The sequence below is a fragment of the Alexandromys fortis genome, unplaced genomic scaffold (assembly GCF_014885135.2).
Source record: "Alexandromys fortis isolate MF-2015 unplaced genomic scaffold, M_Fortis_MF-2015_v1.1 scaffold_17, whole genome shotgun sequence".
NCBI lineage: Eukaryota > Metazoa > Chordata > Mammalia > Rodentia > Cricetidae > Alexandromys > Alexandromys fortis.
The window spans coordinates 8,627,221-8,654,404 of record NW_026067896.1 but is presented as its reverse complement, the minus strand read 5'-3'; the positions used below and the strand labels follow the sequence as shown (position 1 = coordinate 8,654,404).

At 41.3% G+C, this 27,184-nt stretch overlaps 1 protein-coding gene across 1 annotated transcript in view; it reads right to left on the bottom strand.

Annotated features, from left to right (window-relative positions):
* Positions 1–1,076: 1,076 nt before the first annotated feature.
* LOC126514224 (nonsense-mediated mRNA decay factor SMG5-like) overlaps positions 1,077–27,184 on the bottom strand; it is an 84,143-nt gene continuing 58,035 nt past the window's right edge. Inside the window, exons 4-5 of the mRNA XM_050162984.1 lie at positions 20,743–20,897; positions 1,077–4,363 (exon numbers count right to left, since the gene is read on the bottom strand). Of these exons, the coding sequence (XP_050018941.1) occupies positions 1,386–4,316 (2,931 nt within the window). The 5' untranslated portion in view covers positions 4,317–4,363; positions 20,743–20,897 and the 3' untranslated portion in view covers positions 1,077–1,385. The remainder of the gene's footprint in view (positions 4,364–20,742; positions 20,898–27,184) is intronic.

Sequence of the window (27,184 nt, the reverse complement as noted above, 5' to 3'; positions counted from 1 at the left end):
ACTAGGAAAAGCCCAGCCTAAATTATAGAGAAGGTTGCTGCATCAACAAACGTAATGTTTCCCATCGTGTGTGTGTGATATCTCTGCTTTGCTCTTCTAAACTCTTCTAGGTCTTTGAAGAAGAATGCTTATGCTCATATCAAACTGGAATGACAACCGAAGCAAAAGGAACACATAACAAACTGACAAGCGTCCACTGCTCCATTCATTAAAAGAAAGGTAAATGAGTTCAAAACTGTTCTCAAATGCAATAGACTTACTGGAATTATATAGATAATGTGTGCTAAAGGAGATGCCTTCAAAATAAATATGTACACACAGAGAAAACATCCTTACCCAAAATTAATGATAGATTTTTAAAAATCTATGTGTTCAGGAGAAGCATGAGAGTGTAAATAAAGTATCAGAAATGGTAAGGTTAGGGAGAGATGATATTTGAGCTTTTTATTTTACTTTGCTAAAAATTTTCTAATGCATATAAATAAAGCATGAAAGCAGTTTAAAACTTGAGATGGTGGAAGAACAAGCTGAGGCACTGAATTACTGAAAAATATGATAAGAATTCAGGAGTGATGAAGAAGCTAAGGGTGGGCCTTCTAGACATGGGGAGGGGGCAACTGGATGGAGGCTGAGTTTATGAGGAGGTTATAGGACAGAGGGAAGGAATTCCTCCATAATGTGGGATCCTGAAAGAGTACTCTAGTTGCTTCCTAGATTCCAGGTGAAGCAGGAGATTGAGAACCAGCTCCAAAAAGAAACCGTGCAGCTAGGAAAAAGCAAGGGACATCTCCATAAAAACGATATTTGAAAATTTTTCAGTAGATGTAGGTTAAAAGGCTAATATTGTACCATATAATATGCAATTCCCAACTTACCCAAAGCAGAATGGAATCTTCCAGTCCTGGGAGCTATTTCAATCATGCTTACGTAGACACGACCAGGAAAATCAATAAACCGCGTTACCAGTATCATGAAATTTTAGCTTTATTTATTGAGTTTCATAGATGGCAGAGACATGCCTTCAACAACAGACCTGACCCTACCATAATAAAACAATATACATAAAAGTCGTGTGTCACAAAACAGAGCTAAGTAAATCACAGAATGTCCACAAAGTATAGACACAGTCTGAATCTGCTGTTTTATCATTTACCAGTGAGTTAATCTTGAGCTTTATATCAGAGGAAGCATACTACAGAGCTAAGATGGCCAAGAAGGACACAGGAGGGCCTCTGAAAGCTGGTACACTACAAATCTACCTGCAGGTAGACACAAATACTCATGAACACATTGCCTACCTCAGCGTTAGGTACCCATGACAAAGGAACACACTGAATTTGAACAATGAGCACTGGAGGACAAAGAACAGGAAGATGTAAAACTCATCAACTGATCACTTTCCACTCTTTGTGGAAGTTCAGGATATTCTTGATTTCCACGCCAGCTTCAGTTGCCATCCCCAGCACCAACTGCAATGGGTACGAGAAATTCCTAGGGCGGTCCAAACAGACACCCGTAATGATAGTCACCATGCTGCTGGGATCCAATACCCCTGGCCTGGAAGAGTCCAGCAGACTTTTGCAGAACCCAAGAATATTGTAGAGATCCCAGGCATCAGAATCTGGTCTAGTCATTCTGGGCCTCACCAACCTCTTGGACACAAAGGACTGGCAGAGAATGTACTGGTTCCTTCTCTTTAACTCATCTTCCAGGAAAGTGATGGCTGCCAGGGCTCTGCGGTCTTCCCATTTTAGGATGTACAGTGTGTCAACCACAACCTTGGGTATGATAAGAAAAAACTTAGCACTAGTGGCCAGTTTCTGTATGACTGGGAGGTGCTCGCAGAGGGCCCTGGGGTCAGGGAACAGGTAAGGGGTCAATACTGACCGAGTCTGGGGACCCCGGAGGGTCTTCTCGAGCAATGCCACCTCACGCTGAAGCCAAAGCTGGACTATGTCTTTGGAAAACCTAATTCGTGCAGCTGTTCTCGGAAGCTGCTGAAGTGGGTTTTCTGACCTTTCAAGGGTACTGCTCACAAAGACGCCCAGTTTCGAATCGAAGCTCAAGAACTGTCCTGGGAGTCTGGTTGCAAAGTGTCCAAAACTTCTGAAGAAACAGATGCGAACGATAACTTCCTCCCGGTTGGTGAGTGAAGGCAGATCCTGCCCTACGTCTGCTCTATCCTGGGACACTTGAGGAGGAACCGGCTGGAACAGGGCAATGTCTTCGGGGAGCTGAAGGTACTTGGGAGTGTGTGGCCATTGACAGCTCCGCAGTAAGTCCTGGAGATGGTGAGACAGACCAAGGCCTGGATGCTGCAGGTCCCCCACCGAGGGCAACAGGTTCAGAAGCACACAGAGGTGGCCCCATAAGCTGAGTATACTCTTCCGCTGTGTCGAGAGGAGGCTGTGATTGCTGTGCAGCCAGCTCAGGATCACCTTGATGGTGGGCAACAGTCCCTCTTCGGAGAGAATGTCCAATTTCCATTGGGTGGTCTGGAGATTGTTTTTCTGGGCAACGGAGGGCCTCTGCTCCCAAGAGGAACCCACATGGAACTCTGTGTCCGGAAAGCCGCTCATCTCGCTCTCGATGCACAAAGAACTGCTGAGAGCAGGGCTTGGCTCAGACGGAGGTGTCAGAACGTTAGGACTGAAGACGGAAGCGAAGGGCAAGCCATGTTTTCCTTGGAGTTTTTGACTCAAAGGAGCTGGCAAGCTGGAAGATAGAGTTGTTTTCAAGAGGTCAAGGAGACTGTCAGGAGGTATATACGCCTTCAGTTTGTTTCTACGGTGAGCAGCCGTAGGTTTAGATGTACCTCCACCCTTCTGAATTGTTTCTGAACTCAGGGAGCCACTTCCTTCTTCATCTGTTGCATCTGAGTGGGACGCTTCACTGCTTGAGTCCGATTGGACCTGGGAACTTAAAGATGAGGTTTCCTCTTCCTCTGTCTCATCTGAGTCACAGCCGGAAGGAAAGCCAGACTCACTCTCCCTAGAAATACCAGACCAGCCCTGACTTCTCTGAGAGTTGCTGTGCTGGAGCCCGGGAGATGGAAAATCTTGATCTTGCTTTCCAGGCTCCTCCCAGCATCCTTCACGGGAAGAAGCATCTTCTGGAGTCAGCTTCCGCCTCTGCAGCTCAGCCTGGATCCGTGTGTTCACATGCTGTACTAGATGAGAGAAAAGAGTCAGGGTGAAGATAACAGCTGGTTTGTGTTGTTTTGAGCCTGATTTCTTCAGGCTGTGCACATTCATGAGGCAAAGAACCACCATGTGGAAAATGAGAAAGTCCGGGAGAAAAAGATACCCTTTAGGAGGCTTATCGTCTATGGAAGTGTGGCACTGGACAGATTGGCGTGGCCGATAGGAAAGACAGAGACGAAAGTCTTCGAGAACCAGTTGGCACAGGGCTATCAGCCTTGCGGCTTTGAATTTCCTCTTAGGCTGCAAGAGGCTCTGAAGGTAGAGGAAGCTGACAAGAAGCCTTTTGTTGTCCCAACACTGCCTCTGGCTGTGGGACAGTTTCCTTCCCTGGTACCTCTTCAGACAGCTATACCTCTTTCCCGCATGATCATAGAGCCGTTTGAGGTTCCAAGCCGCTCCTTTAAAAGGCACTTCCGAGTGGAGGCAGCGCTGATAGAAGTATGTGGCTTCCAGGTCATAATACTTACTCCCCATGAGCGCGCCCAGTTGGTTAAAGGGCATTCCCATATGCGGGGCCACTGACAAGGCCCTATAATAGCATCTCTCAGCCAAGTTCTTGGTGGCCAGGTCTAGGAACTCATGCTGGTAGCGGAACAAGTCTCCCAGGTAAAGGAGGCAGCGATGGCAGGCCATGCGGGCCCAGGAAGCCTCTTCCGCTGATGTGGGTCCCACTTTCTTACAGCCAATCAAGTGGATGGCGCTGTGAGGCCAGTCTATGTAGCTCTGTAATCTCAGCTCGTAGTGTCCCTGAAGGAACAGGAAGAGATGCTCGTAGAACCTGAGGCCAGCCTTCAGGTGAGCCTGCAGGGGCCCGCCCCAGTGTTGGAAAGTGTCCATTTGTTTCTTGTTGGTCTTCATGAGCAGCATGATGACGTCAGAGTAGATTTTTCTCCATAAGAGCTCCTCCGCCTTCCTACCATAAGCCACCGGATGCAGGAACATGAGTTTAATGCAGGCTTGCTGAACCATCTCTCTGAGAGCCAGGATGTGAGGCTTGAACACTTCTTTGTGGGCATTTCCTTTATCAAGGAAGAAATCGAGTCGCTGAGCTGCCAGGCAGACCTCCTGGTAGAGGAGCCTGGCCTTGGGGGTTTCTTCATGGTTTCTCTCCATGAGGCTGGAGAGGGATGCTTCCTTTTGAGTGATGCTCTGGATGTTTCCTGAGAAAAGATGAAAACTATCTATTAGTACTCACCCACAAAGACTGAAAATAATGCCAAAGAGAACAATGAAATTGGAGGGGATACTTTGATTCTCTCACTTATAAAAACATTTAGTTTCCTGTTCTTTACTTAGCAACCTTGTTCATAAGTGTATTTCTTTGGAAATCATTCCCGTCAGCAGTCAAACCTACATGAATACCGGGTCCCTCCCAAATGTATCTCTCTAATGAAGGAAAGTCAGGAGTACATGCATTGAAATTAACCTACACAATCTAAGATTAAGATTGTTTATGGGATGTGCATGCATCTACAAAGAAAATCAAGTTTAGAAAAGTATCATTACATAGACTTGGAAAGATAAGGATCACTTGGGAAAAAAAAGTGGAAGACAAAATAATATGACTATATCTTCCAAATAGAATATATCACACGGGTATGTAAAAGACAAAAGATCTATAACGCTTGTTTAACAGACATTCTACTGAAGCTCCTGCATTTATATGATTTAAAAGTAATACCTTTGAATGACTGGCATAGAGAAAAGTTAGTAATTAAACAGACGTTCAAAATCTGAAGCTCTGTGGACTGGGTTGATGATGCACACCTGTGCATCCAGCTCCCCTGGAGCCTCAATTATGGGGATATCAGTCAGTCCTGGCCAGACTGGCAAAGCCCTGACTCAGAACTAAAAGTAACAAAGGGCACTGGGCGCACAGCTCAGCTCTCGCCCGTTATGTGTAAGGCTCTACCTGCAAACCACGCCCCAAATTACAAAAAGTGACTAACTAGACAGCGCTTTAACTGACTACTAAATAGCATGGATGCCGATTGGGCGCATGCATTTTACTATCCTCACAAAAGGATAGAGCCAGGGCAGCAAGTGGAAGGTCTTTGTGTCTCAAACTAAAATGAGAAAAGATGAAAGTAAAGAGAGATACAAACAAAAAAAGAGAAAATAATTTTACAGAAGGAGAAGCAATGAAGAGGCTGGAAATTGAACCAGCAGCACCACAGCCTGGCAAACGGTCAGAGCAGCACACCTTTTACTGGTTAGGAGAATTGGGGATCTTTTCATTTTTCTCCACTCTTGAGTGACTGAGGCACAGGAGATAAGACCTACCATAAAATATCTAGAGAAGACAGACCTACAGCCTAGTGTAGATCAAAAGCTCTCCCTCCTTCCCCCATCCCTTTACCTTCTTCCCCAACCACAATTTGTCTAAAAAGAAATTATCTTATCAGACTAATCAAAACAGAGAAGAGTTTTTAAGACATCTTAAAAATTTACCCAAATCAGTTCCTCAACTAGAACAGTAAAGAGGCCATAGATAAAACAGCAGCTCACAGGAATGAAAGAAAGTTTTCTAAGCATAATGGTGTCTCATTTACTTTAGGAAAATTGTACTTCAGCATGTGCAGAGAAGGCAGAAAACTCATCAGATTTGATCTAATTTCTCATTTTTAAGAAAACTGAAAAGGTACACACAAATACTGCTTTTTCTGCTAATTTCTGCAAACAACTGTATAATCAGGTGACCACGGATCGTGCAGTCATATTTTCTCATCTCTATGGTGCACAAAAAGACTGTAGTGCTCTATACATCTAGGTATGAGTCCATGGAGCTAAACTATAGTTTCTCACAAACACTTTCGAACCAAATAATTATGGGGAATTGCTCATCGTGCCTGAGTGGATGTCGAACAGACCTGGCCCCCGTACAAGAGCTCTCACACTGATGGTGACGTCCGATTCTTACTTTCTCTCAGGACCTCTTCCCTCCTTTGCAAACTTTTGGAGAAGTTTCCTAGCAGGATAACAGGAGGGGATGAGACACAGCTGCTCCTCCTGAAGCCACGGGCAATGGTAATTCCCCAAGGCTGATGTTTCCTCATCTAAAGCTCATGAAATCCTAGGGGCTTTATTATCAAATGGATAAAATTAAATGCCTTCAATGAAATGAATCTAAATGAGACTCTAATAACCCACCTTTGAACTCACCAGTAAGCTGAACTCCTGGAGTGTACGTCTGCTCAGCCTTCTGGCTCCCTGGGCCTTATTTCACCCATAAGGCTCCCCAGTGCCTTTTGAATACAGCACTTAACCTAGGCCCTACATTAGCTCTGCAAAATTAGCATAGGCAGGACTCACAAGTGATCTGATTTAGCGTGCTTACTTGGGTAGGTAAGGCAGGCTCAGAAACGATACAGACAACAGAAAGACAGCAGGACAGACAGAAAACAGAAGTTAAGTTAGAAAAGTATCTCAGAGCCAGACATGGTGATACACACCTATAATCCCAATACTAGATAAGCTGAGGCAAAATGACTTAGAGACTGAGGCCAGACTGATCTATAATGTTGAGAGCTTGCTTCTGAGAATCAATAATACTTACATAAACTAAAAATGAAAAGAATACAAAAACGAAGTTAGTAAAATATTCTATTTATAGCCATCATGGGAACTTACATCTGTATTCCTGGTACTTGGGAGGAGATAGGACTATAGGGAGTAACAGTACATAGCTTGATCAAAGACAGACTATGTGATACTAAGAGACTCTGTCTTGAAAGGAAAGAGAGAAAGAAAGAAAGAAAGAAAGAGAGAGAGAGAGAGAGAGAGAGAGAGAGAAAGAAAGAAAGAAAGAAAGAAAGAAAAAAGGGAGAAAAAGAAAACTAAGTACTTCCGTTCATAATAAATATGCAACAAAATGAAACAATTGTGAAAAGATTTAACAGAAGTACAAATTTATACCCTAAAAGTTATAACACAGTGTTGAGATGAATTAAAGAATTAAATAAGTGGAAAGAAACTCATAATTACTAATCATAAGTTTAATATTATAAGAGGACAACAATCTCCAAATTATTCAATAGATTCAGTGTAATCCCTATTAAAATCCTCACGAATATTTCTGTGAGAATCCTAAAACATATACTACCATTAACATGAAAGGGATATCTATATAAGATTAGTGATATAATTCAATGATAGAGCATTTGCCTGGCGGCAAACGATTGAGTCTGATCTCCCATATGTACTCCCCACCCTCGTGAGAAGGAAGAGAAGAGAAACTAAGAAATTAGTGGGTTTGCAACAACTGCTGTTTCTAAACTTGTAACAAAGCTAAAGTAGTTAATGAAAGAGAAAATGAAGAAATAAACACTTATATTTAAAATTTATTTATTTCAACAATAATGTCAGATAAATTAATGAAAAACCATCTTTTCAACAAATGGTCCTGGAATAACTGGATATCCACTGTCACAAGAATGAGCTAGCTCCCATTCCTTAGATCTTACACAAAAAGAATCAAAATGGATCACAGACTCAATGTAAAAACTGAAACATTAAACTCTGTGAATAAAGTTGAGGAAAAAATATATGTCATGCTGCGTTAGGCAAAGTTTCCTTTGACATGACAGCAAATAATAAGGCCATATCCAACTCTGCCATTGATGCTTCCGTGAAACTAAAAGGCCACACTTGCTGTCCTCAGGGAAGAGTATTTATTGTCACTTTAATAGAAAAGGTAAAATTAATCATTGCCCAATGTTCTGGATTTCAGTGTGGTTGCATGAAGTGTGTACCTGACTTAGGAAGGTCTAAATGTTCTGGAAACTTCAAACTATTCTGATCATTTAAAATACCATTCTCAAAAAAAATAAATAAATAAAATACCATTCTCCGGGACAACAGAAACACAGAAAACAGCCTGGGCCCAGCCTGGAGAGATCACTCAATGGATGAGAGCACTTTACACACAAGCTTGGAAGCCCAACTTTTATTCGCAGAAGGAAGGAACTGATGCCACANAGATAACAGTCACAAATAAAACTTTAGAAACTACAAAGACATGGAAATCAAATGATGGATTAAAAAAACAAAAGAAGAAAATTTTCAAATGTCTGAAAACCTCATACATATGAAATAATTTATAATACATTGCCATTTCCTACAGCATAGTGATGCAAGTCTGTAATCCCAGTAGTCAGAGCCCAGAAGCAAAAGAATCAGGCGTTCAAGGACTGGTTCTACTACATAGTGAGCTTGAGGCAATTCTGGGCTACTTGGAACTCTGCCTCAAAGAGAAGAGGAAGAGGAAGGGGAAAATGGTCATAAAATAATTAGAAATTTTAGATGTTTAGTGACTGGATATACAATTTAAAAGCACCATGAAGTACAGGACCATGTAAAATGTGAGAAAACCAACTTTGTGCTTGCGTAGAAAGTGAGGGGAGCATTTGCGTGTTATAATCTATTTCAGGATTTGACTCACGACTGTCGAAAACTCACATACCTTGCAATGCAGCACCTTCAGGTTTGGACTCACACAGAAGAGAGCTCTTAGAAGTGCACACCGTTTGACAAGAGAAAAAATATCCCTAGCAGCATTGTCTGTAATGGATGAAACAAAAGAAATCCAAAACTAGACAGAATCTGATTTTGTGTCATCGGTGAATTGAATAAAGTGCAGGATACACATGCATTACATTGTAAGCATAAATGAGCAGCCGTGCTACCCTCATCCTTATGGATGGATCCCGCAAGCATAATGTTGGGCAGAAGCAGTCATCCACAGAACATAGAAAACATAATAGTATGAAACTAACACCCAAATGGGCAAAACTGCAAAATATATTCTTCATGGATACACACTTCACAAATGCAAAAAAAATGTGGAAGTATGCTGTCCACTGCAGGAAACATGCATGTATGTATGTTGTGTGCTTTGTGCATTTTATATGTAAATCTGATCACTGAAAATTTAAAGTTTGTATAAAAAGACCAAACACAAAGTATGTATCATACCGTGTGTGTGTGTGTGTGTGTGTGTGTGTGTGTGTGTGTGCCCTCATGCCTCCAAGGTTGTGAATGCAGGTACTTATATACAGTAGTAAGTGTGTCACGAACATTGGACACACTCAGGCATTGTTAGTTCTTTGCTTTCCATCTTGCTTCAAATAGGGTCTCTTTGCTATTTTTCTGCTTCGAACACCATGAGTTTCCAGACACTTTTTCTGTCTTTGTCTCCCGTACAAACAGCACTAAGCTTACGGGTACTTACTTTATGGGTCCAGTTTTACATGAGTTCTGGGGAGTTAAACCCAGGTTCATCATTCATGTTCAACAATCACCTTTACCCATAGAGCCATCTTTGTAGTCACATAGGCCTTTATTGTTTGTGTCTTTAGAGGTTTGCTATTTTGATGCCAGATAACTTGAATAAGAAATAACATGAAATACTAAGTAGTTATTTTCTTTTAGAAAGATAAATTCTGTTCACTAAAAAAGGTCAAAAGTATCAAAACAATTTTCTCTATAGAGTTAGAACTAGAAAAGATTTTTTAAAAGTTCAAAAGTAGGAAGACATCTCAAATAATCTTTCAAATTACAGATGATGCCTAGATGGCGGAGATGAGTTAGGTGTGGTCAGTCAGTTGTATATACAGAAGGTATTACAAACCCATGACTGCCTTTTGTTCTGTGTATGACATATTGAAATTTCTTTCTCATTTATTTTTGCCTCAATTTCATTCATAACATTCATGCTTCAATCATGCATTCAGTAAATTGTGTAAATTATAAGCTTCTGTCTATTTTTACAAACTATATTCCTATTAAAGACGCATAGCCTGAGACAGAATCTAATAAAATGACCAATTTAAATATAATTCTCATAAATGAGGGCACCATAGCCCATCAACAGAATTCTAGAATAAGACATTGAGAATGTACGTGTCTCTAATTATAACACAAAGAGATCTCACATAATAGCAGACTTTGATTTCCAAAGAAGCCAATGAAGTCAAGAAAAGATGAAAGGAGACTCTTTTGAAGACAGAATCTTGTATATAACCCGGTCTGGTCTTGAATTAATGATACTTCTGCTTCCTTAGCGCCGGGATTTCAGATGTCCACAAGCACATCCAATAAAATATTTCATTATAAGTCTCTAAGAATAAATGAGCTCTCTGATGAGATAAATGTCTTCCATCTAGGGACAGAATTAAAGCAGAAATTATCCCCATTTGCACATCATAGATGAGCTTTGCTCGTGGGTGGGAGAGTGGCTTAAATGAACGCTAATATCCTTTTTGTCATGTTAATTGTTTTTACTCATACAGATGGTTTGTAAGAACCAGCCTTTAGATAATTATGAAATCCTGAGAGGTAGCCCACTTAGGGTTCTTGTCTCTACAATTTCTATTTGTCCCAAAATCTGTCACTTAGAAGAGTGAACAGTTGGAAAGGGCAGCTGAACATGAAACTGAAAAAAGTAAAATCTGAAACCACACGGTGTGCGAAGACAAACAGGAACAGAGAGGCAAAATGTAATGAACGTGATTCCCTCCAGCACGGTGGACGCCTGACCTACAGGAAAAGCTGCCATCCTTCATCAGCCAGCATCCTTCATCATGCAGCATCCTCCTTTAAGATCAAACCTTCCCTCCTTTCCCCCATGGTGACTCACTAACCTATTTCAGACGCTGCTTCTCAAATCGCAGCCAATGTATCTAAAAACTAAAATCACCGTAACTGTACACTCACTTTGGTCAGGTAATAAGGCAAACATTTTCCTCTACAGCATTGCTTCTGTTGCCCTGGACGACAGAACAATCACAGTCAAACCTAGACAAGATGGATCTGCAGCACATGTGCCATCTAAATAAAACCTGCCGTTTTTTAAGACAGTCTGGATGAAGAAAGGAAATTGCAAGTTGCCCAATGCAAGGCAGAAATGGTGCCAACAAGCACCAGCGGGTTGATGGAAGAGCATATATAGTCTGACGGCTATGCTTCAGCCCCCGAAAGCTGCAAGGACAGACTTCTCTGCGGTATGAGAAGAGTCTGAACTTGCCTGTCAGTGACAAGGTTAGAGCTGCACACCTCCCACGCAGAAAATGAATCAGACACCAGGAGCCCGGTTCTCCCAGAGCATCAAGCACTTCTGGAAGCCACTTTAACTCTTTCAAATACTGGGGGGAAATTTTTTAAAAAGAGAAAGGACAATTGGGAAAGAAGTCACTAATAATATTTTCACAGCAGTCAGTGAAAACAGTGTGTTTAGTGCTACAGATAATGTTGGAACAACGACGAGAACGTCAAATGTCCAAGAGGAAGAAAGAATTGAGTTAATTGTAGTGTATGTGAGAAGTAGTGTCATATTCTGCAATTGTTATGCCTTGCATGCATCAAAATTTCAAGCGGTAAGGTGCAGTGACAGGCGAGAAGAAAACAATGCAACGCATTGAAACACTAAAGAGAGCTCTGATGGGAAACTCTGAAGCTAAAAACTCTTTTGGGTGCACGATGCCAAATCCCCGGGGAATTCTGGCAGTGTCCCTGAGCCTGCATCATCTTCACAAATGGGGGAGAATGGTTGACTCCATAGAACAAAACTGTCTAAAGCACAGAGGAAACAGGAGTAGGCTAGGTGCAAGTCAGGTAAGCATGGATGATGGTCCAAAATCTCATCTGGGAAAGCTTTCTTCTTGCGCTTCTTATCTTGCCTCACCTGGTCCCAGATTACAGCTCATATAGTTGCCAATTTAGGAAAGTAGAAGGACTAACCAGAATCACTAGAGCTGGTAGCCTTTGACTTTGGGGTGCTATCTGAGTAAAGGTAAACCTTGTAGCCAATGGGGGCACCAAGAACAGTAGCTGCAGGTAAGTAGGCCAGCTATTGATTACCTTCTCATGTTCACAAACAAGGCGAAAATCAGCATCTCTGCTGATCATTATCACCACCATCAACAATAACAACAACAACAGCAGTGGCAGGTAACTTTTGGGGTGAGGAAGGACCCCTGCCCCTTGCCATGTAAACCTGTCACCCATGATTGATATTGTCACTAAAACCAGCAAGAGAGACAGTCATCTAGGAAGATGGAAGTCACTGTGCTAGACAAGCTCACTACCGTTTCCCTAATCTGCACATTGGAGGTGAACCCCTCAGTGTGTGCCACAGTTAAGAAGGAAATTGATTACACCAGCTCATGGATTCAGGGAAATTGGAATCACTGGACACATGTCCCAGTGCATCTACCCACTGTCTTAAACATTTTATGTGGGTACAAACAGGGCTGTGAGCAAATTATTTTTCCCACTTTAAGACAAGCCTGTTAAAAGAACTGAAGCTAATAAGTTTTGTCAAATGTACCTAACTAGGCAGAAACTCACTTGGATTTGAATTCTGATTTAATGGCTCCATACTATTCTGCCAGATCTGCAATCTTTGTGACTGTATGGATGAAGTCTTATGCTGAGTTTAACACTCATCCTATTAATCTTTACTTTGTCTTTTTACTGTTTACCCTTTTATGACTAAACTCATCATTTTTGCTAATATTTTTAAAGTATCTAGTCATTTCTAAGATCTCAGCAGTAAGGGACCTAGAGATTTGCAAGCCACAGTTACTTGCTTTTCACAGAGCAATAGCTCAATGTTAATTATTGTCACTGTTTACACGGCAAAATGACACTCAAGTGAATTGACAAACATCTGCTTTTGTCAACGACCCTATCTCCTCTAGGTCCCATTATGTTCATATGTTAAATAAGATCACTGTAGTAGAAATCTTTGTAAGGCTCTTCTGTTTGTATAACACAGTGAGACACTGAAAGTAGAAATGACAGCAAATTCCACTAAGCCACTTCTCCCCCCTTACACTCTCACTTCTGATGAGGTAGTAGGCACAGACAGGCACAGATTCACCCCCTGGGCTTTCTGAAGTTATTTACTGAATCAACAGTATTTTAGACCAATGGTTTCTATGTCTTTATGCCCTTTAAAAAATATATGTCTGGCATGCAAAGTGAACAAGAAGATAAAATCTAGACCTTCTTTCTAATTTTCCCTTTTATCTCTTCCTGCTTCTCAATTTCCTAAAGCTCTGAACCGAGGTCATTACCACTCCATCCTGCCTTCATTGCCTCTTTGAACTATTCTTCTCTGAAATGAATATAAGTCAAATAAAAATGACATGAAATAAAAGGTTGCCAGTGTGGGATTCCCCACTGTATGCTCTGATTACCATTAATGAATAAAGAAACTGCTTTGGACCTATAGCAGGACAGAACTTAGGTAGGCGGGGAAGACTAGACTAAATGCTGAGAGAGGGAAGGCAGAGTCAGGGAGAAGCCATGAAGCTGCCTGGAGACAAACATGCTGAAACTTTGCTGGTAGGCTATGAAGAGTTAATGGGCTAAATAGTGTTTTAATTAATATGGTTTCTGTGTGATTATTTTGGGGCTAAGCGACTGGGAACTAACTAGCGGCCCCCTCCACCAGGTTGCTACTGCATCCATCCCTTACTATTTTTTCCCTATTTAATCTTTTAAAATATTTGTCTCAGAAACCTCCACATGATCGATCCAAACTAGCCATTTGTAATTAAGATAAAATCCAGTTTTAATAGACTGAACTCAGCCTCAGTGAAAGCGATATTAATCTCTAAATTTTTCAAACTAATTGAGGGCTTCTTTGAATTTAATAGACTATTGCATAGCCTATTTTTTGAAAGACTTACTAAAGAAAGATGTATTTATGAAGCCAAACTATCGAAATATAAATTAAGTTCTGGAAGTGATGTCCACACAAGAGTGTTCAGTTCAACTCAATACTATGTTACATCACACAAACAGGTGCTTCTTATGCTCCAATGGCTACCCAACCAGGCAGTCCGGGGAAAAGAATCACAGCATTATCTGACAAGGAAGAACTCTGTGAACCTCCAAGGGATGTGCAGGGTCAGTAATTACAATTTCTCCACACAGCAGATGCCCAGCAATCACTGAAATCTGAAAAGCATTCCACGAAAAAGAACAGACATCAAGGAATTTAGGATCTAAAGAATGGAGTGTATTATGTTTTATTTCCAATCATTTTCTAGCACAGCAAGATATGAGAGACAAAGGAACTGAGACAGTATCTGTAAGACAAGGGATTTCTATTCAAGTGAACTGGCTACGAGCTGTGCTGTGTGGAATGCGATGGAAGTTCAGAACACAGATAATTTACTGTGAACTCTAACACCACTGGAGTATGGCATCAGAAGTAGGAAGCAATGAGTAAGGGCACTTGCCTGCAAGCCCAAGGATTTTAGTTTAATCCCCAAGACCTACATGGTGGAAGCAAAAAAATCAACTCCTACAAGTTGTCTTCTGGTCTCCACACACTTGCTGTAGTATGCACACACACACACACACACACACACACACATGCATACACACACGTACACACAAATAAAAAACATAATATAATAATTATATTTATGATGAGCATAAAAAACAGGAAGACAGAATCCACAAACAGAAACTTGGGGAGCAAACTTGGGGGTGGTGATTGATCAAAAATAGGATGTAAGGCAATAGTAGACAGGGTCCTTTCCCCTCCATCTGCTGTGTCAGATTGCAAGGAGGCATGTGTTGAATTATCTCAGTTTGAGAAATAACCAGGCTAGCTAAAAGATAAAACAATTATATTTTTATTTATTATAAGGGGGAAACTCATGAAACAGGAACAAAAGTCTAAGTTCAGCTGTTCTGTGAGGGAACCACAGAGAAAGAGCACCTGTGCCTTGAACCAATTTTCTTGAGGTCCCAAAAAGCCATACCCTAACTTGGTCCCACCTCTTAATGATAATTGGTTGACCCATCACCTCCCCCTTTTATCTAAATAAGAGCCATCCAAACTCAATACAAAACTATATACAATAGAAACCGATACCAAGTATAAAATTACAACCAACATAAACAATATTAATCAAGGAATACATGATAAATGTTTTAATAAACATTCTGTTCTAAAGAGTCTAATTCTTGCATCAGAAATAGGCTTGGCTAAATCTTAAGAGGAAGGTAGCTATGACTAACTAATCTTCAACCCTATTGAAGTCCTGAAAAGGAAAATAATATTACTTGAGTAGGCAGGAAGTGCAATCAAGCAGTTTCCAAAGCAAGGAGTATATGACAGAGACAACTGGCTATCTGGGCAATCACCCAAAGTCTCATTGGCAATGTTAAAGCAACCAACTTTGGCTAAGGCCTAGAGTAACTAACAGACCATTTTCAGAGACAGAAAAGTTTTCAGAACTGTCTTACCCTGTCTTGGCAAGATTTGGCAGTTCTTTTCCTCATGCCCTGCTTATCTAGTCTGGATAACATGTACTTTGTCAGTGGTTGAGGCATGGGCAGTTCCTTGCCCAAAGGCCAATTGTGCCAAAAAGAAAACAAACTCCAAGTGGAGTGTCTTTGGTGCTCAACATTCTCTCAGGAATAGATTGGTGCTGTCAGGAGCAATCATGTCTCATGTCAACAGAACCCTAAGTTATTTAAATGCCATGTTCTACAGTTCCTTGTAGTAGTTGAAAATTATCTATCTAGGCAGAATACAATCCCTATGTATCTAAAGATCCTAATAAATCTGAATATATGTGTAACAAACATGAATAATTATTTACCTATAACATTTAATATCTGTATAACTTAAAGACTAAGACTTTATATCAGAATATTACAAAACCTGTAAACAAATGTGCCGCAAATGAGGACAATGACCTCAAAATGTAAACAATGTGTAAGTATCTTGATCAAAGGTAAGAATAATATATAATGCAATATGAAAATATATCCTAAAAGTTGTATCAAGATACGAAATGTCTTAAACAGAGGTAGAAACATGCATTATACAATCTGAAAGAATAACTTTGTATAAGTGTACAAATACTGTAAACAAATAACAAATATAATTTGAACTTGTATTAATATACAAAAATCTATGCCAATGTAAATTATCCATAAATGATAGCTCACAAGTATTCACTCTATTACCCACTATTATTATTACTGTGAATAAATTCACATTAAATTATCTATTATTGATTTTTATTCCTTTTTTTAATCTCTGAGCCTACATAGTTTCCACCCCAACCCTCTACCTTATACAAGTAATAATCAGGATAGAAAATGGAAGGAGGAGACACAATTTAGCACACACAGATATGCTCACATTAAGAGCATAATATTGTAATCATACAACAGAAGAGTGTGCAAGAGGCAATATGAGATATTTGTAAGTGCAATGGAATCACACCGGCATAACAGTGGAAATTTTTTAAGTGTAGAAAGTCCAAGTAAAAAAAAATCCTGGAATGAAAAACTGTTAGGAAAGTGTTTTTGATTGCTCCATGTTCTTCACTCAGGTAACTGGTCTTATACAAGACTTGGTGGGGCAGTTCTGACTAGTTACTCTAAACTGGAACATCCCCTCCTCTAGGGAGGAGAAGAGCTCATAAGGCCTAGGAATCTCAAAAAAAAAACTTAAAATATTCAGGAAGTTCAGGAAATTGCAAGATTCACAGGCCTCTCCCCGTATTCTGTGCTATAAGAACAATAAACGATTTCGGAAGAGAAGAGACCCCCTTCAATGCAACCGCCTGAAAGTTTTGCAATGAGTTCTGGGGATGCAACTTCCATGACTCATCACCCATGCTGAGATGAGTTTAGGTGATGCAGCTGCCCTTGGGCTTGGGACACCTATGCTTCTGTAAGGAACCCCAAGAAACCCACTGGTTCAACAAGCTGGACATGAGTAGAATTGTTTCTCATCTACCATCCATGCCCTATCTGGGATGAACAGACGTCTGTTCCTATCTCCCCAGGAAAAGCCACAGATGGAAACCCTAGACACCTTTCTGTTTCACTAGGGAAGGTGTCTTCTAAGCCTGATTCACACTCTGTGTTCTTTCCACCCACACACACTGCCTGAAACAATCACCATTCCAGTGATCACAGTTTGAAAAACTTAACTTATGTAAATGACTTTGAAATTTGTCTTGCCGTGACATAGATAAGTTCTACAGCTACAGGTGAAATCTGAATGCATTATCTGGACCTGTGTTGTGTGATCTAGTAACAACTATCCATGTGTTTCTAAATACATCTAAATCACTAAGGTTTTTTTTTGGGGGGGGGCACTGTTTGTTTGTTTGGAATTTGTTTGCTTCTTTGCTTTGGTTGGTTGGTTTTTTGATACAGGATTTCTCTGTGTAGCCCTGGCTATCCTAGAACTAGTTCTGTAGACCAGGTTCTCCAAAAGTTACAAAAATACATTGCTGATACTGCTTAATATAAATTAGCTAGCGTCTGAGCCACCGTTTATTTTCCACCAGGGAGGGGTGGAAATGTACTTATAAAACTACTTTCCACCTGCTAAATCATTTTCCTTGGCAAGTGCCCACAGTGTTGCTGACACAGCCTAGAGACCCGTTTGTGATAAGTAGCATTTTTTTGTTCCTCCTTTTCAGAAAGCAGGAGTCTTCTTCATCAACCTATTGCTGTCTAAATAAAGTGAACGATGGCAGGTGTAGGCTACGGGGCTCATTCTAGTCTTTTTTTTTTTTTTTTTTATCCTGGCAAGAGGATCTATCACCCTTCTGAAAAGACATTCAGTCCCTGAAAACCCGATTTTAACGCTTCATCAAAGCTCTAGGAAGCCTGAGGATGTTTTGGAAGTTAGCCAATTAGGTGTGTCTGCGGGGTGTCTGCTCTCCCTTTCACTCAGCTAGCCTTTCACTGTCTGGGTTCTTTCATCCTTAGCTAAACAGCAGCAGATGAGCCTGAGGCAGCAAATGGTATCTAAAAAGAACAGGCTTTGCATCTTCTGAAAGCCAAAGGGTTCACAGCGATGGTGCAGAGGGGACTCTGTGCAACTCTGGAGAGTTTATACTGAATGCTAGGAAACACCAGCCCAGGGAAAACAATGGGATGGCCACCGAATATATTTCTCCCATGAAGGAGAAAATAATATTCTCTCCATTTTATTCTCTCTCTTTTTAAATAGGCTATTTTCTCAAATCATATATCCTAATTATAGTTTTTCCTCCTTTTTCTTCCAGTACCTTCCTACCTCTCCTCCCATCCTCCCATCCAGATCCATTCCTGATCTGTCTCTCATTAGAAAACAAACTGATTTCTATGGGATAATAATAAGATATAAGATAGAACAAAAACTATCAGATTGGAGCTGAACAAGACAAACAGAAGAACCCAAAATAAGGCCTCGGTCTCCGTGATTTCACATAAACCTTGCTCATGCTTATTACAGGGCTTGCTCTCCTGGAGTCCTCCTTCCCCTCTGGCTCTTTCTGACTCCTCTTCCACTTTTCCACGGGGTTCCCTGAGCACTGAGATGAATGACCAATAGGTATGAAAGAGAAGGATACATGAAGCTAGCAATCAGAGAGAATAAATAGGAGGAGAAATCTAGACTCAATAAGAAGAAAACAGAAGAGTCTTTGTGTGGTTTTGGTATCAGAGTGACTGTAGCTTCATAAAAGGAATTTGGCAATGACTCTTCTGCTTCTATATTGTGAAATACATTAAGGAGTATAGGTATTAGGTCTTCTTGGAAGTTCTGGTAGAATTCCGCATTGAAACCATCAGGTCCTGGGCTTTTTTTGGTAGGGAGGTTTTTGATAACAGCTTCTAGTTCTTCGCGACTAACAGGTCTATTTAGGTTGTTCACCTGGTCCTGGTTTAACTTTGGTATATGGTATTTATCTAAGAACGTGTCCATTTCTTTTACATTTTCCAGTTTTGTGCCATATAGGCCTTTGTAGTAAGATCTAATGATTCTTTGAATTTCCTCTGTGTCTGTGGTTATGTCCCCCTTTTCATTTCTGATCTTATTAATTTGCATATTCACTCTCTGGCGTTTTATTAGTTTGGATAGAGGTTTATCAATCTTGTTGATTTTCTCCAGGAACCAGCTTTTTGTTTCATTGATTCTTTGGATTGTTTTCTGTTTTTCTATTTTGTTGATTTCAGCCCTCAGTTTGATTATTTCCAGTCTTCTACTCCTCCTAGGTGAGTCTGCTTCTTTTTTTCTAGAGCTTTCAGGTGGGCTGTTAAGTCTCCAATGTGTGCCTTCTCTGTTTTCTTTAAGTGGGCACTTAGTGCTATGAACTTTCCTCTTAGGACTGCTTTCATAGTGTCCCATAAGTTTGAATATGTTGTTTCTTTATTTTCATTGAATTCAAAAGAATGAGAGAGAAAGAGAAGAAGATGCCAAGGGCTAGCCAGGCAGCTGCCACCCAGCAGACACAAGAATCGGTGAAAGTAAGCTATACAGAAAGAAAGTAAGAAAGGTAAAAAGCCCCAAGTCAAAAGGTAAGTAAAGAGAACCAGGTTAACTTCAGTTAAAAGAGCTAGCCAGAAATGATTCTAAGCTGGGCCAAGTATCCATAACTAATAATAACTCTCTGTGTCATGATTTGGGAGCTAGTTGGTGGCCTAAAAGAAAAAGCCTGGTACATCTATGTGTTTGTTTCTGGCTTCATTTCTTGCTATTTGCTATAGAAAGGGACTTTTGTGTGTCCAAGATGGTAGAAAATTGGTGTGGTTTTCATGCTGGAAACCAGCTGTGAAGCAATAAAAATGGAAATTTACACAGCATAAAGAAAATGGGAACCCCAAAGACAAGGAATAGAAGGGAAATTTCACAAATATTGTACATCTAAATGCACGGTAGTAGGTTTCAAGGTTTGCAAGACTGAATACCAAATGTAAAATCACAATGTCAGAAACAAAGACCTTCATCATCTGCTCAGCAAGTAGGAGAATTTCCATTATTGACTCACTCGTGATACTATAATAAATAGTATTGAAGATCCATATAAGACAGGTCACATACAAATGAAAAAATGAGTATCCTGTATTTTTTAAGCTACTACTTAATAGACTTTCTAAAAAGTAAAGTAGAATGAGGGCATGTGTCAGGACTAACTAATAACTATATCCTTCAGTAGTTCTCCTTCGCAATAACAGCAATAGTTAATATTAAAGAGAATCAGGGACACCAAGGACTTGCTTGACAAAACCTTCATTTCCAATGTATAGCTTTTATGGATCTTCATAACTTCTAAAATCTCTGCATGTATGATCTATTTTCAAACTGTTACAATACTGAATTAAACCTATTAATAGGCCAGAATGGTTAGAGAATTAATACTGACCTTGTTGAATTTCAAAAGTCTCTGAAAGATGCTTTTCTATCTATTTCATTGAGCAAATACTTATTGTAAACCAATTATGTGTAGACAAAAGACCAACACATAGTTTCCAGTTCCAGAGAGCTTACTGTCACATGTGATAATTACGGAGCGCTGAGACAGTGATTGATCAAATTTGTGTTGCTGTCACTCAAGGAATACCTGGGCCTCGCAGCTCTGGGTCAAAAACATTTGAACGTCACTTCGCCATAGAGACTTGAAAGAGAATCTTTTCTTAACTGTGTGTGAAAGCTGAGAAAGCCACTCACCTCCCTGGTCTTCTGAATTCCTCCACTGAGACACGCAGAAATAAGAATGCTTACCTTATAGGATCGTGGGAATGAGGCGTGTTTTCCAGGTTAAAGTAATTATTCTATAAGTGAGCCTCACGGCTGATGGTTAGAAGCGGAGCTAGCGGTGCTGCCGGCTGCGGGGCTGCAGAGGAGCAGGACCATCCGAAGACTGGATGGGATTTTACCTGGATAAAAAGAGAGGGGAAAATTGTGAGATTAAAAAAGGATAGTGAGTAAAAAGAGCTTTGGAAAAGGTATTTATTCAGAAAAAAAAGAATTCATATTTTTTAAATGAGATGCTAATTTGGTCAGGGGTCAGTAGAAAAGGCAAGAAATTGGACAGGGTTATGAAGAGTTAAGCTGGAGCACTCTGTTCACTGGGTGCCAACTGGATCTCCTGTTTGTCAGAGTAAAGGAAACACTGGTGCCTAAGAACATGTCTAAGCTCACACACAAGCACAGACACTTCATTAGTGTGAGGCAAGCACAAAATCAAGTCTGCTCCATTAGGGTAGAAGAACCTGCAGGCAAGGGGAAGTATTTCTTTTGAAATAATGAAAACCTCTCCAGTCTCAACATCGACATTTCCTTTTTTTTTTTTTTTTTTTTTTTTGTTCTCAGAAATGCTGTCACTGTTGACAAGAGATAAGAGATGCAAACACACGGATATGGGAGCAGGGAAGGAGATATCTTAATTGAGGGAGCCATTTTGGGGTTGGCAAGAGGCTTCGCTATGGAGGGGTTCCCAGGAGTCCACAGGGATGATCTCAGCTAGAACCCTGGGCAGTGGAGGAGAGGGTGCCTGGAGTGGCCTTGTGGCATGCTGGACTGAGCTCCCAAGGTCCAGTTGAAGAGCAGAAGGAGGGAGAACATGAGCAAGGAAGTCAGGACCGCAAGGGGTTGGTCCACCCCCTGGAACAGTGTGCCTGATCTAATGGGAGCTCACCAAATCCAGCAGGACTGGGACTGAACTACCAAACTGACTCTGTGAATGTGGCTGACAATTAGGGCAGACTGAGAAGCCAAAGACAGTGGCACTGGGATTTGTCTCTACTGCATGTACTGGCTTTTGGGGATCCTATTCTATTTGGATGCACACCTTCCTAAGCCTGAATGGAGCGGGGAGGGCCTTGGACTTCCCACAGGGCAGGGTACCCTGCCTTCTCTTAGGACTTGTGTGGGGAGAGTGAGTGGGGGAGAAAGAGAGAAGTGGGAGGAGGGGATGGAGTGGAAATTTTGATTGGTATTATTTAAAAAAAAAATAAAAGAAAGAAATGCAAACAGGCTCTCTTCCATGTGCTGGATGGAGCTGTGTAGACAGATGGATTTGTGTGTATCCCTTTGTGCAATTAATTTCTCAAAAAGTATACAATTAATTTCAAAGCACACACTCGATGTCAAGAATCTGAAAAATGCAGGAGGCAAAGTAGACAAGGTGGAGTCATTAGGACATCTATCTGTTTTCAAAACAGATATGTCCCAAATGAGCAAGGCCAATCTGCACAAAGACACAGAGTTAAATATATTCAAGATATGAGAACTCTGAGCCATGATGAACAAGAAATCAAAACAAGTGTGAGTTTATATGGAAGAGAGGAATGGCCATGTGGCATCTTTACTTGCTGGTGACTGAACCAGGCACAGACATAGTCAGATTAAGCTTAACTTCCAGCTGTTTTAAGTGAGTTCTGTCAAAGAAAACATCCCAGGACTTTGGCAGTTGTTTCTCTTAAGACTACTTACAACAGAATCATCTATAATATTCTTGCTCGGCTTTACTGAGTTAGAGAAACATCTACAGGGCAGGACTTCACATCTGAGTGTTGACAGACTTTCTTTAATAATTTCGATGAAGAAACCCTTACTGTTATTTTATCCTTTGCTAAGAAAAAAAAAGCAATAAGTTATGAGACACAATTCTTGTCCTCAATAAGCTCCCAGGAGAGGGGAGATGAAAACCTGGGAGATGAAATGTGACACGGTATTGATTTCCTGATATAAACAAGGCGTGTGCTGAGCCCTTTCCATTTGGACCACGTCTGGGTACCATCATAACAACCTTGTAAACCAGATATTTTGAATTGAGTCTGGTTGCACTAAAGAAGATAAAAGCAATTCATTAAGGCAGGATTAATTCTGAGAGGTAAGTGATGGAAACAGTCCGGGAACAGTTTGTTCTCTCTCTCGGCAGCAGCAATGGTGAGAGAAGGTGTACTCCCAGGACTCTCCCTCCCTGGAGAAGTAGAGAGCTCATTCAGCAGGGTTTTAGGATGCTCTTAGACGTTTCATTGAAAAGGAGGGTAGTGAGAATTCACACAAGGAAATGGCGCTAAGCATTGCAGGAAGATAAGCCCAACCAAGTTTTCTGATTTCTAATTTGAGTCCCCAGATGAGAAGAGTTTTATGGGTTCACAGTTCCCTATTTGGAGAGATTTTTGGTTTCTCGTTCTCCACAAAAGGCGAGTGAAGGACCCTAACGCCGATTTTCCTCTCACGCCAGCACGTGTTGAAACTGGCTACCAAAGTGGGCTGCCAGTGCCACCACACCTACTTTATGGATAGTATCTGCGTTCAATAAAACCTCTCCCACTGTTCCAAACCTTCGTAAGGAAGGTTGTGTGTGTATACGTGGGGTGTGTGTGTGTGTGTGTGTGTGTGCAAGTATCCTAGAGTCCAACATACTTCTCTGCCTTCGGCTCCCTGTAACATATATCTAAAAGTGTTATAAACAGCCAGGAAAGTGTTTAGTAGACCAACTTAAGTCTTTCATTTTCTCTGCTCAAAAGACAATGATCTCACATTTCACTCAAGTTTGGGCCAAAGACTTTGAGAAGGCATACAAGGTCCACATAATCTGCTCGCACATTGGTCGCTGCCCCTCCACGATATCTTCCTCGTGTCATTGTCCTCAGCTTCCCAGGCCGGACTTGTCCTCAGCTTCCCATTGTCCAGCCACGACTGGCCTGACCCCTTTACATAACAAGCCGGCTTCAAAGCCAGGGCTTTGGCAGCAGCCCTTTACACTGCATGGATCCTCTGGATGTGACTATGGTTCACCTCTCCCTTCCTCTGTTTCTAGCAGTATCTCATGAGAACTTCTCAGGGGTCTTCCCTATCCACATCACTTAAAATTGTGGCCTACCCCATCACGGCCTCCTTTCTTCTGTTACTTCTCTTCCCTAGCGAGTTACTGTCTGTTCATCTCAATTTACACATCTGCAATCACAGTCATCCATAAAAAAAACCTCGCTTAAATGTTGGCAGCCCCTGGCACTCTCCACTCTCCTTTTTCTGAACTCTCCCAGGTTCGATTATACACTCCATCATGTTATTACACTTCGTACTGATGCTCGCTTGCTTTAAGTTTAAGCAACATTTTGTTTCTACCTATTATACTTCTGTTTTTCCTTGTTGTTGTTGCTTTATTGCCAATAAATCTATATATGCCCTGAAGCAAGAGCTGTTGGGTTTTATTTTTTGGTTGGTTGATTTTTTTTATTGTACTTACTGAGCTATACATTTTTGTCTACTCTCATCATTTCCTCCCCTGCTCCCTTCTACCCTGTCCTGTGACGTTCATGCTCCCAATTTACTCAGGAGATCTTGTCTTTTTCTCCTTCCTATGTAGCCCCATGTATGTCTCTCTTAAGGTCCTCTATATTGTCTGGGAGTTGGTTGATTGTTGAAGCAGGGTGTCACCATGTAGCCCTGGTTAGCCTTAAACTCCCTATGTTGATCAGGCTGGCCTTGAACTTACGAAGAGCTATCAGGTTCTGCCTGAGATTAAAGGTATATACCAACGCTCCTGGCCCAAAGCAATAGTTCTGTTGTATATTTTCCTCACTTCTAATGACAAAAAGAAAATGTTTTTGTCTCAATAAATACTTTAAGGACTGAACAATAGTAGTAATCCCCAGGAGAAGAATGATTAGCCAGGGCCAAGGCAGCAAGCCTGTAATGGCATGGTATCATCCCCATCCTGCAGATGAGATGCGGGTAGCTCACACGTGACCCAAAGTGTGTCTCCGATGAAGAGCAAGAATGAAGCAGATCCTGATAGACTCCGCAGTCCACAATCCATTCCTCTATCGTTGTCCTGATTAAGTGACTTCCATTCATTAAATGCCTACTATGGGCCCAGGTACGCTAGGAACTTCCCAGGTGAGTTCACACACAGAGCAACACTGTGGGTAAGCCGTGTCAATTTTGCTTTATAAATGAGAAAAACCACAGCTCTGGGGGTGCCAGCACTTGACTAAAGACTCACACGCAGCAATGGGAGCCGTGATTTCTCAACTCACCCACACAATTGCACTCAGTGCGTGTGTGCCGCCTGGCAGCTCAAAGCCCTGCTGAAAGAACATGCGAGGCTCTGGGGTGTCACAGCTTCTGGTCAGAGGTCACATAGTCCTTCTTCAGTGAACTTAGAGTCCAAATGCTGCTTCGTTCAGAGTCAACGCCTCCCTCGTTGCCTCTTCTCACGGACTGGTGTTAAACTTCAACACCAGGAGCTAACAGTTGACAGGTGAAGCAACTAAAGGCGTGTTTGAAAACCCCTTTGGTTATGGCAGGGTTCGTTTAATACTGGCATGCGTTTTCTTCTCTTGTTCAAATATTTGTGTGTGAAAGAGGCAAAGACTGTGAAAAAGAAGAAGATGGCTAAAGGCGTAACTCTTCCTCTATGCCTTTATTATCTATAGATTTTGAAAAAATATGGCAGCTGGAAGCGCCTCTGCTCACTGTCCCCAAGTGACATGGCTAATCTCAAAGAAGCTTTCTGAAGCCTGGTTTAAAAAAAAAAATAGTTAAGTATTCTTTGAAAATGTCATAATAAATAATAAAAAAATCATACATATACATGCATGTATATTTGTTCTTTGAAAATGTCATACATATACATGTATGAATATGATCAAATCCACTCCCCACATTCCCTACAAATCCCACCATAAGGCCACACCATAGCTCTTTCCTGGCTTCATGTCCTCTTTTTATAATTCTTTACTTGTTTTTCTTTAATACTCACTGTGTCCCATTATTGCTGCCCATATGTGCAAGGGTGTGGGATTATCCACTGCGGCCCAGAGAACCCATCAATGGAAAGTGACTGTGTTTACACGTGAGCACTCGCTGTCAGTGATTTCTTAGCACTTTGAATGGTAATTTATCTATGCCTTAGTCACTACTCCAGTAAGAAGCTTCTCGGACCAAGGACGGTCAAGCACCAACCTATGGATATAAGCATAAATATTGAGAAAACAGTATGACAAGAAAGCCTCTTAGGAAAACATCAGCAGTTTCTCCCCCTAGAACTTCTGAGTGCACTAGTCATGGATTTGACTATGTTTAAAGTACAAGGCATGAATTTCTTCCTGTGAAGCTGGTCTCAGATCAATTCAAGAAAGCGGTTGGTTACCCCCACAAACAGTCTTGCCACTATTGTGGGTACCTATTGTCTGGCAAGTTAGTATTGTAACACACAGGATCCATAAATGGGTGGATTTTTTTTTTTTTGTCATCTTTTGTCATCCAGCAGCCAGCACAGGACTTGCCAGCCTATGAATGTTGACCACTAGGGAGAGTTTCCTGGTCAGTCCACTGGTTTCTCTGTGTTCTGCGACTAAAGTGTGTGGCGTCTTCAGCAATAAGTCTCACCATCTGGTTATGGCAGGCAACCAAGAGCAATGGCAATGACCTGGCAAGCTTTGGGTGCCTCTGGGGCATTTCTGACAATAGTTCATAGGAAGTTAACACGTACCAGACAGTGAGATCGCCACTTACTAGACCACGTCGTCTGTGAGCCGATTTGTTATTGTTCATTAACAGAGTATTCCTATTTAAACCCCCTTGGGATTATACATAAATGTGTGTGAGGTGTGTGTGTGTGTGTGTTTCAGATTAGCTTACAACTAGTGAGGTTTCATAACGCCTACTTCATATAGCCTTAGATTCCGTGCTTTTGTGTGCCTGGTGGAGCAGGGGATAAAAATTCAAATTCTACACTTCAGAATCCAGAACCCAGTCTTCAAAGGGAAAAAACTTACAAAATAGAATAAATAAATTAATAATAAATAAGGGAGATTTACTGAGGAGAATGATGACTCGGGGGAGAATGAGGAGCCTGAATCTCACTCTCCAGCTCAGGCCTGGATTGGGCTGCCAATCAAGCCCTTGACTCCCCTGTGCATAGATCAGCAAGCAGGCAGCTCCTTCTGTACCTGCACCATGCTGGGCCTGGCTTTTATGCTTTCTTTGCCTGTCTGGATGTTGGGTGGGTGGGTTTTCTTTTGTTTTGCTTTGTTTCGAAGAAAAACTTCCATCCAGCACTTTGATCCTTATCGAGCCAATGCTTTAATAAGACCAGAGGGGCGGAATATTTCTCATCAATGTAGACAGAGCCCTAAAGCTTCTAGCATGTTCTATCTGCCCCCTAAGCCCCCGCCCTGGCGCTCCGCCCCAGCGGGCCTCAGTC